The 12,356-nt window shown below is 37.9% G+C and overlaps 1 protein-coding gene across 3 annotated transcripts; it reads right to left on the reverse strand.

Annotated features, from left to right (window-relative positions):
* Window positions 1–3,427: 3,427 nt before the first annotated feature.
* Window positions 3,428–11,943, reverse strand: LOC149821134 (uncharacterized). Of its 3 annotated transcripts, XM_089982239.1 has the most exons (9): window positions 11,898–11,919; window positions 11,714–11,799; window positions 11,391–11,620; window positions 11,100–11,297; window positions 9,053–9,126; window positions 7,972–8,121; window positions 7,192–7,477; window positions 4,677–4,910; window positions 3,428–4,009 (listed from the first exon to the last, which is right to left on the reverse strand). In XM_089982239.1, exons 4-9 carry the CDS (start codon window positions 11,244–11,246, stop codon window positions 3,647–3,649), a joined length of 1,254 nt encoding a protein of 417 aa, XP_089838365.1. In that variant the 5' UTR covers window positions 11,247–11,297; window positions 11,391–11,620; window positions 11,714–11,799; window positions 11,898–11,919; the 3' UTR covers window positions 3,428–3,646. The 3 variants fall into 3 exon arrangements, with proteins under 3 accessions (XP_089838365.1, XP_089838364.1, XP_089838366.1); XM_089982238.1 differs by having other exon boundaries at window positions 11,714–11,943; XM_089982240.1 differs by lacking the exon at window positions 11,100–11,297 and having other exon boundaries at window positions 11,391–11,943.
* Window positions 11,944–12,356: the final 413 nt, after the last annotated feature.

Raw genomic sequence — 12,356 nt, forward strand, 5'->3', positions numbered from 1 at the left:
ACTCCAAACCCCTTTTAGTGGATCTGCTTGAACGCACCTTAGGTCCCAAACATCCAACCCTGCACTCATTTGAGCGGATCAAAAGTAACCTTCTACCTAAATACATCCCAAATTCAAACCCTAATAACCAAATCCAACACTATCCTAAATACAAATTCTACAACTTAAACCCATTTAAGACCTTGGACTTGTTCAAACCGGATTTATATGAGCTTCCACAAGTAGTTATGAATGATGTTCCTTTAGAGTTTATCTAAATTTTGTCTCAGGCATTTGCTTGGCCCATTTGATATTGCTCACAACTTTGGTTGGTTCGGAAAGAATGTTCTAGGTTTTCAAATATATATTGGTGTATATCCTTCTTGATCTACTCAATTTGTGGTGTGGTATAAGAATTCAGTTCCGAAATATGGCGTCTATAACCCACAAGGTCGAAAGGGATTAAAAAAAGTGCAAGCGGGATCCAAACTTGAGGGCAAGTATTCTCCAACCCAGAAAGAATGATGCATGAGTGAAGCAGAAGACCTGGGTCCATAAAGGTCTATTTGGATCTATTTTTATTTTAGTTTTCTATTTTGGTTATTGTGTTTGGATCACTATATCAAATCCATGTTTTTAGGATAAATCTTATTTTTTAAAAGATTATCTTAGGAGAAAGTTTGGTTTAAAGTAAATTCGAAATTCTCCTTTTTTAGTTTTTGTTGTTATTCAGAGTTGAATAATTAAGAATTGTTATTTTCTTGAGTTTTATGTAATTTTTAATTTTTAGTGTTTTTTCTTTAGATTTTGTGCATAGGAGTAGTGTAACGTAGTTTTCTCTCATAAATCAAGCCTTAGGACTATCTACGTATTCATACTTTGGGAACAGTTACGAAATGTCTAGTATCAATTCAAATATGAAACGTTGACTGAAATTTATTGTGCAAATGGAATCCGTACTAGATCATGCACAATGGAAATTTGAATCCAAAATATATGCAATATATCCAATGGGAGCTTCCCTTATCTGGTAGGAGCAGTTAGTGCACGTCACCTTGTGCTTGGACATTGCATGTTCAAATCCCAATGGTATGGTTGTATAACTGGTAAGGGTCTGCCTAACCCCAACTATTTTTGGATTTATAACTCAAAAAAATTGCACTCGGCACAAAGACCTGGTCGTGCTAGCTCAACCTGCCATACCTATGGTTATCGTGCCAGCGGTGTAAAACTCTGACGCTAGGACACCTGCCCTCGGGGCTTATGTTGCGGCTTGCACAAAGAGGAGATGCTCGTGGGAATCAAACCTTGACCACCCATCTAGTGGCCAATGCCCCACCCCACTATGCTTAACCCCAACTTACCTATAAAAAAAAAATCCAAATACGAGTCCTGAATGAGACCCTATCGGATTTGATTTGGATCCAAGTGTTGATTTGACATAAAATCTTGATCTGAATATGATCCAAATCCAAAATTACACTGATCCAACACAAATCGGTGTAGAAGGATTCAATAGAGTTTCTGAGGTTGGATTTAGTTTCGTCAATAACCAAAATTTGAATCTGACTTTAAATTCGATAAGATCCAACCCCCTAAGGGTATGTTTGGATTCATGGAATTCAGTGGAATTGGAATCCAATTATCTTTTCCTTTGTTTGCTTTCACGCCATGCACATGAATGGGATTCCCTTTCCACCGTATTCTTGAGAATATAATTCTCAGTTTATACAAGGCAACTCAAGAATTGAATTCCTATTCTATTATGAACCTAAAACATGAGCCCGATCCTTCCGGGCCCTCTCTTGTCTCCCCTCACTTCTTCAGGTGGCGGGTGTGATGGTGATCGTTGGGCAGCTAGTGATTGGTGGCCAGAAAAGCTAACTATAACTAGCGGCAAGCTGCCACTGCCTCTCTCTCTCTCTCTCTCTCTCTCTCTCTCTCTCTCTCTCTCTCTCTCTCTCTCTCTCTCTATGTTTGATCCTCCAATCCCATCCACAGCCCTCTGGTCTGATTGTTTTCCTTCCCTTTATTCTTCAATTCCTTCTGGTTTGCGTTTGCTCAACCATAAATTAGAGTGAGGGAAAAAAAGAAAAGGAGGATCAATGCTCAGATCAATTTTAAGATCTCTTCACTGACAACTTAAATCCTTTTTTTCAGAAGAATGTAGAAGATGATCTAAATGTTCCGTCATGAAACTACCAAAACCACAACGTTCAAACTCCTCATCGGTGGCCTAGATAGACCTCTTTGATGCAAAAAATCACTGTTTTTATTTTCAGCTGGGAAAATTATAAAAGCTTATTTTTTTTCTTTGGATATGCTTTGCTGTGATGGTTTTAAATTAGAACTTTTGTTTTTGCTTTGCTGTGATGTTTTATTTCTTGGTTTTTTACTTGCTATGCCTATGCTATATATGTATATAATTTCCTTGTTTGATCTTGCATAGAAGAAGGATATGCTCCAGTGTCCTCTAATTTTGCAACAGGTTTGAATAATCTAATTAATGCATAAATCCTGGAATGTTATTTTTCCCTAAGTTTTTATCTTGTTAGTTTTCATAGTTCAAGAAGTTTGGCTAACAATTCATATTCAAGTGGTCGTATTTTCTCACTTCATAATATTACTTTAGGAAGATTTGTAAATTTAGTGGATTTTCTTTGACAATGTAAGCAGATATGAATTGCAAACTGTTTTACGGGGTAGTAATATATTTTCCTGTCATATTCGATGAAGTTTCAATATTCTATTCAATTAATCAGAGTTAGGCTGGACCCAAATATAAAGTATGAAACTAAAACTAAATTAGATTCTACATTGATAAATTCCATACAAACAGAGGAAAGGGAATCCAATTCCAATTTCGTAGTAATAGAAACAAAAGAATCAGAACCCTTGGGAATTCAATTCCTGAAATTAGATTCCCCGGACTGCTTTGAACCCAAACACACCCTTATGTGAAAACGTGTCTGATTTATCGTATATTATCAGCACGGAGTTCAGTAAAGGCTTTCTTCATCAGTAGCCAAATCTAATTTACATCCTCAAGCTTGATTACATAATGAGTTGAGCTTCGACAAACCCCGGCATCTTGCAGCTCAAACTTTTGGCTCTGATCAAATTCACAAACACAGTGGGCTCTAAGTGAAGTGGACCCAGGCCAAAGTTTAGATCAATGCATCTCACAGTTGCAAGTTCTTTTACTGACCTCATGGCAACTATTCTATAGTAGTCAGATCACCTGTTTAGGAGATGGGATTACAATTTTCATTAAATTGGTATTCTCTGGGATATATCCCATTGACCTAGGAAAGTATATTCCACATAAAAACAAGAGAGAAGTATCCACTTTCACACTTTCCAGACATGAACTAGATGTATCCATGTGTGTGTGTGTGTGTGTGTGTGTGTGTGTGTGTGTGTGAGAGAGAGAGAGAGAGAGAGCAACTAGAATCAAGATCAAGCATTGCAATAAGCATAAGGGATGCATAAATGGAAGCTGGACAAAAAAGGAAGCTTCTCCATACAGTCTCAGGAACACCGTAGACAGAACAAATCAGCACACAAACTGAGGAGCTCACTTCCGTATTCTTCAACATCAATGCTTGCCTGAGAAAAGGGCAACCAGGTATCTAACACAAACTGACCACAGTAGCATCAATCCATGTCATCGTGATCCAGAATCTTTGACTGCCGGTACCTTTGAAGGCAAGTTAGCCAAATCCAGGTCGATGAGCGAGAGGTCATACGGCTGCGAGTAAGAAATTGATGTGTCCAGCAGCAATGAAGACTTCATTGCTTCTGAATCTGTTGATTTCCTCTGATTGGTAGAAGTTCTAAAGGGGCTGCTGGTTTCAGAGGAAACGCTGGAAAGCTGCACACCATCAAGCTTGTTACCAAATAGATGTTTGTTCCTCCTCACAGCATCCATCTCCTGGCCAGTTGGCACAAATGTGCGTGACCGATACTTTGTCGGTCCCTCATCACTTTCATTGTTGTAAAGTACGTAATCATGATACGTAGGGGCAAACTGAAACAAAATGAAAAATCATTAGATTCAACAGATTATGATGAACGCCATCTTTGAGCCTGATGGGTCGGTTGCTAGCCTTGCCAGGTCTTGTCAAGTTGAGGGCTATGAACTGTGACGATGTATCAAGCTTGGTTCTGGTTGGGCAGGGCCCCTACAGAAGTATCCCACCAAACCTAAAACAGTTTATTGTTTGATCCGATCTAAAGCCCAGGTCTAACTGGGGTTTGGGTTGCACCCCCATCCCAGGCTGGGTACTCGCTCAGTACCTGACTCCGACGTCCATCCCTAGTACAGGATAGCAAATAATCTATCCGACATGGAAGTGCATTTCCGCAGTGCTTCCATTCACCACGGAATCTCATGGAGCAACAAAAAACAAAGAACAGTTTCGAGATCTAGTGCAAAAGCACTAGTAAAGAAAAAAAATCACCAAACATGCAGTAGATTGACATGCACCATTTGTTCTATCCAACAAACAACTCCCAAACCAAAAGGTGGATCAAACCAAATTGACCAGACCATAACCCAATTAAAGTCCAATGTTGTCCCATCATTTTAGGTCCTTCATCAAAAAAAAAAAGAGCATCGTGAAAGAGAAAGCATATGCAAACAGCTAAACAAGTCGACCAGACATTCAAAGCAGGTAATAAAGACTCAGACTGACCTGGTGAACAGTGTCATGGTAGAAATCATTGAACTTCACAGCATGAGTTAGGCTTCCTGCCAGACCACCAGAGGCACCAATATTTGCGCCAGCATACTCTTTGTATGGAAATGCATAAAAGTGCCCCACTGCAGCAGCAAGCATCTCAACACAGATGAGAAAGTTTTGAAAATCAGCAGCTTCTTCAGCACTTTTTATGATCCCAGACTTGGCGGCCAGAAAAACCAAAACCCCCTGAAAGCAAGATTCTCAGATGTTGATACACAGGTCAAGTATGATACATAAGCAGAATAACTTCAGCATTTCAAGAAATCACCCTTGCACATCAAGTAGTTGATGCCAGACTTCCAACCGTTTTTGAGATTAAAAATGAAATGTCATCGCAGAAAATAACAACAGTAATGCTATTTCAGCTAAACACCTGCACAGTCATGGATAATAAGGGAAAACAAGTATCTGAACTCGAAAGTTAATTATCATAAAAACTAATTCAGGAATTTAGTGTTTCAAACTTTCAATCATATGTATATTGTTATCTATGCAAGTGTTGCTACTGCATCTCAATAACCAGTGTATTGGACCGAACTATCGCTTCATGAGTTCCTATGTTCCTCATGGTAAATTGACACCGCATGTTGCACCTTACAAAGTCTATGAATGGTCACCTACCAGTTCTTTTACTTCCAGAATGTCATCATTTAAGTCTCCCAACCCTTCTTTATCTACGTATGTGCACACACACACACACATGTATGTATATATGTACATGTAGTATGTAACTATGTTATAGATAGACAGATATCTTGACATCCTTACTGTCATTCACTTAAATATCAGGACAGAAATTCTGAAGAAGCCAACATATTATTTATTGTTATTGTCGAATAGTGTGTCAGCTATTAATTCTTTTCCTCTGTATGATTTGACATCAATATTCTGCCCGTTATTTGGTCTAAAAGTACCTGTCTGCAGGAAAAGAGAATGTGCACACATGCATGCACAGGCATGTGTGTGTGTGCACCATAAGCTGGCAATTTAACAAAGGAAACCATGTGACAACAGAAAGATATGCATACATCATGAGAGAAAAAGGATGAAGCGGTATATCCTCTTTTCAGAAGAACATAAAATCAACATATGATATGAGACAACTGGTAAGGTCAGAAGACTCAGAACCAGCTTTCTAAAGTTAGACTACAGTAAATAAAAGGTCTGGAAACCCCACAAAACTACTCTCTCATGCATGGTAATTAACGATGAAATTTCTTGGGCGATTAAGAAAGAAAGAAAGTTTTAAATCAGAAAAGGAAAAAGCACGTTCACATTAAGAAATCTCAAAATTTTAAGAAAAACAGTCAAGTGCAAAAATTGAATTTGACAGTCCCTTTTCTAAAATTTGAGAACTACTCAAAATAGATATCGTGTATATCTCATGAACTATGTCACACGGACTCTTCTAACAGGGAACCGCACCAGCGGTGCGACACTGGGACACAGCTTCCTTTGTGTTAGGTGAAGTCAACCACACTGAGGTCCATTTCTATCCAAAAGTAGATTCAGTTAACCCTAATCAAGTCCATTTTTATCTATATTATATATATAAATACAAAAATGCACACACATACACATAGTGAACCTTAAAAGTCAAAACTGTTAAAAATTATATATATATACCCTCCCGCACCCCCACACCCAAGTTTTTTTAAAGTGCTGCATTGCCGCATCCACAACCGTATCCGCACCCGCACCTATGTGACATAGCTCATGAAGTACTGGAACTTTGACATGCACTTTTAAGATATCAATTAACAAAAACACAAAGAAAGCTCTCTCCCATTTTCTCCCAGATAAATGTAAAAATTTTTGATGTCTCAAGGATGCTTGTTACTATAGAGGTGTATACTCTTCCGTCAAGTTTGATTACAGTAGAGTCTGATCCATCCTCAAAACTGATTGAGCACATCACATGTTTTTGAAACCAACTACCAGGTCGTGCATCATAGTTACCTTGAGAAGAATCAGTCAAAATCATGAATATGTTGTACTGGAGATACAGCAAGGTCACAATAATTATTTTAGGGGAGAGTGGGAGAAAGTTCCTTCTCTACCTAGCTATTTATAAATCTACCTATTTGTTAACCATGAGAATGGTTAAATCCCTTAAAAAGTTAAAAGCTAGTTATAAGACTTGTTTCATCAAACTTGCAAATAAAGAAAATCATGCCATCAATCCATTCAAATATAAAATTGATGCATGCACGTAATGTTATGTACATCTAAGAGATGAGAGTTTTTTTTCCAATTAGATGATATACTGCAGTTATGCTTCTGAGGTTATCGCTTAATCATTTAGCCTATGCATGTGTTCCTTCAAAACAATTGTTTTCCCTCCGCATCCCAAAATTACAGAAGCCTAATAAATGGCAAAAACACAATCAAAAACCGGTAAATGAGCAACAAAACATACAGTGATGCCAGACATAAGCTAATTGGACAAAAAATATAAAAGTTTTACCTGCCAATAGGTAAGGAAAACAACTGATTTGATCAAGACAAACTTTGGAACAGGATTGAATGGCCGAAGCAGATCTCTACATGCCACATAGAACAAGGCCAAAGCATACAAAGCCATCGAATAAGAGACTGTGTAAATGATTGTGACATACAGATAGGCTTGCGTCGCACTGAAATTTCCATCTTCATATTTTCCTTTTGCATAAAGCACAAAGGTAACTGCAACTAAAATAGGCTTGAGGATCACAAACTGCAAGCAACCTTGTTTGCATCTCCGAATAAAACGGCTGTTCAACAATTACCAGTGTCAGGCACATGCATAGAGCCAAAAAAAAGGTAGGGATAGTAAAAGAATTTGCTACCAAATGACACAATATACTCTCTCACATGGCGCAATGCTGTGCCTATCCATATAGTAGACAGATAGATCTTTTTCAATCCAGTGCTTGTGCTAAACTAGAATATGAACATGCATTGCATCTATGAAGGTTGTGATGCTTTTGCATTTATTATGTTAATCAATTAGGTATGAGATGAAGGGTTTTAATGTTTCATGCTAATAAATGCAAGAATCTTCTTGTTTCTTCATTAGCACAACCATTTGATCAAACAAGATCCAACAGTCTACAATAGTGTGTAGGTGCACCCAGTGCACTGTATCATTACTATAAATAAATAAATTAAAATATATATATGCATGTGTGTGTGCAGCCCATAATCTCAAGAAAATTTGACAAGCCGAGATATATAAACCCATGATGTTCTCCAAGTAGATACACACCCATCAAGAGCGATGGCAGGGAGGCAGCATGTCATGAGATGCCATGATGGTTTCAAAACCCTACCACTTAAACTCAATACAACAGCACCAGGGCCTCCCACCCAAGCAAGGCACAGGGAAAGGAAATTGTAAATGACCCATGCTTCATATCTGAAAACACTCCAAAGCATTCAAGTTAGGATTCCAGCATGAATTTGCATGAATGGAAGTGTTAACATTGCATATTTCTAAAGTGCATATTTGGATGTGTGGCAGAAGTAATACGTATATGCTAAGATGAATGCCAAGAACAACAAAGAAGGACAACTTAGAGGTAAGTACCATGCTTAGAAGTTTATTCACAGCACAATAGAAGTGGAAAATATGGAAGATATCCAAGGTGATAATAGAATGCTAAATAAGGAGCCAAAGACATAAAATAATGGAGTAACTCATGGTTTAGCTAATAGATGAAAAAATGAACTCACAAAACCAACCCCTCGTGGATGAGATGAAGATTGCAGTGATGAACATGACATATCAATTCCCAAAAATGAAGCTTGTATAGACACCAGCATTCAATTGGTGTGTTCTTCACCAAAGATTCATAGTACAGAAAACTATGAAAATAAAACAGGAGAGCCAGCACATTTTTATTCCACAAAGCCATTACTATCAGAAGTTGTAAGAAAGGCTATTGAATATTGACACAAGAATTCTCATGAGATACCTCAAGAATATCACCACTAACTTAATGCTTAACTAAAAAAACATGTAATTAGCCTAGCTGTCTGGGCATGCCAAGGAAAACCTACCAGAACAACTACAGAAGGACTTCCATCAAAGACACAATATTGTGATTATGAAAGATACACCACGGTCATGGTAAATTTCCTTTCCATACCATATTAGATCAGTGCCAACAATTTTTAGTACATGCAAACTCAGAACCTTCAAATGATCATTGCAGAAACTATGACATGATCTGTATGTGAAAACATGTTAAAGCATCAATTTTGTGTCATTGAAGTGATGGAACGATAAGAACAAATAACTTCATAAACCATTTAAGACCTCCTGGTGCATAAAGTAATGTACTTACACTTCCCGAATTGAATTAAAATAGATTGATTTGTCATTGAGCACAAGGGACAAAAAGGACATCAATGCATAAACCTGTCAACAATAATGATGGTAGTTATTAAAATCAAAGAAACACATAGGTGAGAACCATGCAACAAATGACAAAAGTTGGAATATAAAGAAGTACAACAAACTATTAAATCCTTAGAAGAGAAAATAGAAATAGAAAGGGAATAGCTAATCAAATAAACAAATGGAGGCAGATAAAAATGCAGAAACAAAAGGAAATAGTCTGCTCTACATAAACATAACATAGATAAATTTGCAACAGGAACCCAAGAAGCTATAATAGCTTGTGGACTGGAGTAATATTACCATGACTCAAGTATCTTCAAGCATGTCGAAGATGTGTATTCCCAACATCAATAAAAAAGTAGGTGACACATTGCCTCATTTACTGAAATCATATTTGATCATAAACATGCTATCTAACTCTGTTGAGTTGTGCATTATTTTTTTATTCATACGCTGATTTAGTACATGGTTAACTAATTTTAGATGTTTGTATGCAGAAGTCAAGCTAAGTAATCTCCACTGCATGAAAATGGTGTTTGCAAGAGGTCCAAAGAGCGGTTCTAAGTGATTATCCATCTGCTACACCATAGCAGTACTTGCATGTTGACAAGCCAGTCAAAAATGAAGGTATGTCAACATCTTGTGGAAGATCCACATAGTCATTAACCTTGTAAATTGGAAGTTGGAACTAAACGCACAGGGCTCCACAACAATGGTTGGAGGTGTCTACCACCCAGTGATGGACCAACACGTCAAGAATAAGGCTTTGGTAAAGCATTGCTGTCATGCTATTTTCCTTCTTCTTGAGCAATCCTGACCACACATTTGGCATGTACTATGAAATTTAACTAAAGAAAAGGCACAGGAATCTAGTAATCTATGTTACATAGAACCATCAGATCCTTTTATTTGGGTCCGCTCCAGCATGCTCCCAACAAAGTGGGAGCACACTACTATGAATTATCCACATATGACTAATAAAACAGGTAATTTGACAATAAAGATAATAATCTCGGAAAACTTAAGACCAGAATTTTCTAATCCAAGTTACATAAAAAATTAGATAAGTACATATCTACATATATAAGAAAGAAATATGCAGATCCAACACATGCACATAGATTTCAAAATAAGCATCAGAAAGTAGTATGCATAAATATGGCATACATTCATTCAAGAAGATACGGAGAGGTAATATATCCCCGAAGTTCATTTTCATAAGTGTGACTGTGTGCAATGGCACATAGATGATCCCTAAGACGAATCCTTGTAAAATAACAACAAAATAATTTTCTTATCAGCAAAAAATAGTCCCCTTTTCAGTGTTTGTTCCTCTAAATAGTAGAAAAATGCAAAACCTGCTTGGGAAACTGATTCACTAAATCTATGAAATTGTTTCTCAGATCATGAACTGATGCTTTTTCTTAGTTGTTAGTTTGTGAGCATGTGTCCGCTCTTGGTTTTCATGAGGGCGTTTTGTCAGTCAACATTTATGATGTTTTAAATGTACTATCTTTACTAGGCGCACAGCGCACATGTTGTTGGACACTCTTGATTACAGAAGACAACTCCTGCAGATTCCACAGTCGTAATGAAAACAGGTAGACACAGTGGCTTTTGATGCAATCTGCATTGCTAGAGCGACTAATGTCCAATTAGACACACACCCAGGACAGAAGAAATGTAGCACATGAATATTCCAATATTGATAACTAAAATTTCTACTGACTGATGTCCTAGAGAAATTCCTAAGCCAAACAAGCCCCCTCATCATCTACTTCAGTTAAGACTTAGTTGCCACTAACTAAAAAGAAACCCGAGAATGTTATTCACCCATTCTTATTCTTCTTGCCAACCTTTATTAAGTAGAATACACAGCATAATTGATTCAACTTACAGGAACAAAACGTATATGCTAGAGGAATAGAAGAAAAAATCATTTTCGATACAGCAAAAAATTCAAGATGAATGCAATGGCAATGACCACTTACGGGAACCATGAATATGATGCGAACTATGTAGCGTTGATACGTGGGTTCTGTGTAATTCAAGAGGTGTCTGTATATGTGCCAAACTGCCAACCCAATCGCCCCAACAGTACAGGGGAACGCCACCAAAATGTAGAAAATCGGACCCATTCTGCCCTCTAGCAACAAACCATCCACAAAATTGCCACAGAAAAACAAAACCTACCATAACAAACAACCATTCCGATCAACACTATAAGACTAAACGCTCCAAATGCGAAGGACTCTAAGCAGTAAACAAGAGTCAAGAGTCACCTGGAAGATCCCAAACTCCGCTACTCTACGCGGAATCCCTCCATCCGCTCGTCGGCGAAGAACACGGCTCCCGCATTGCAAGCCGATCGTTTCCAATCATCGGAAACAGCCAGAAACCCCCATCGATGCTTATCTGAGGGGATCGAAGTTCCGAAGAACGGTTTCGCGGGTTCGCCACTGATCAGAGTTTGCCTCTCGAATCCAATCGATCGCAATGACTTACTCGTCGCCTAAAACCGCCGGAATCGAGGAAGCATAAGGAGCGCAGGATGCAGTGAGAGAAAACCCTAATTTTGGGAAACGAAAGCGAGAGGGAAAAAAACCTGATTCGAAAACGAAACCCTAACCGTAAACTCCCCAATAAGAAACGAAGCGCGTATTTTCGGGATAAGTTCTGGCACGATTTTTCCTGAAATTCGCGGGAAAACGAAGGGAATTCTCAGTGGTTTTGGAGAAAAACAAGATTCAGAAGGAAAACAAAAAGGGAAAGAATGAGAGAGAAGGAACTCGAAGCCTCGGGAAAAGGGAAAACGACGGGCACCAACTGAAAGCGCGATAGAGATGAAGGGGGGGATTTCGTGTTACAAATATACCCCTCTTTCTACTGAAATTTCTATAATATCATTTTGTCCGTTGGCATTGTCACAGGGATACGGGTAGACCGAGCACGAGACTCGCGTTCGACACGTGAATTCAAGATTTTTTTTAAAAATAACACACAAGAAGGGTTTGGGTTTTTTAATTTTTAATTAATAAAAAACTCCTCACAAAAAATTAAAAACACTATTCTTTATATTTTAATATATTATATATTGAGATATCTAAGATATATTTTTTGACCGAAAAATGGTAGGGACTTGGGATGGTTCTGTCCTTTATTTTTATTTTTTATTTTTTAATTAAACTACACTTGACACAAAGACCAAAGACCTGACCGCTTTGGCTCAATCTGTTATATCTATGGTC

The sequence above is a fragment of the Nuphar pumila genome, chromosome 12 (assembly GCF_984573655.1).
Source record: "Nuphar pumila chromosome 12, dmNupPumi1.hap1.1, whole genome shotgun sequence".
In the NCBI taxonomy this organism is placed as follows: Eukaryota; Viridiplantae; Streptophyta; class Magnoliopsida; order Nymphaeales; family Nymphaeaceae; genus Nuphar; species Nuphar pumila.

Coding starts and splice junctions, on each gene's coding strand:
- LOC149821134 (XM_089982238.1), bottom strand. CDS start 11,246: ATGGGTCCGATTTTCTACATTTTGGTGGCGTTCCCCTGTACTGTTGGG. Junction 9,127..11,099: donor GCATCATATTCATGGTTCCC/GTAAGTGGTCAT, acceptor TATTGTTGACAG/GTTTATGCATTGATGTCCTT. Junction 4,911..7,191: donor TTTTCCTTACCTATTGGCAG/GTAAAACTTTTA, acceptor TCTTGCTTTCAG/GGGGTTTTGGTTTTTCTGGC.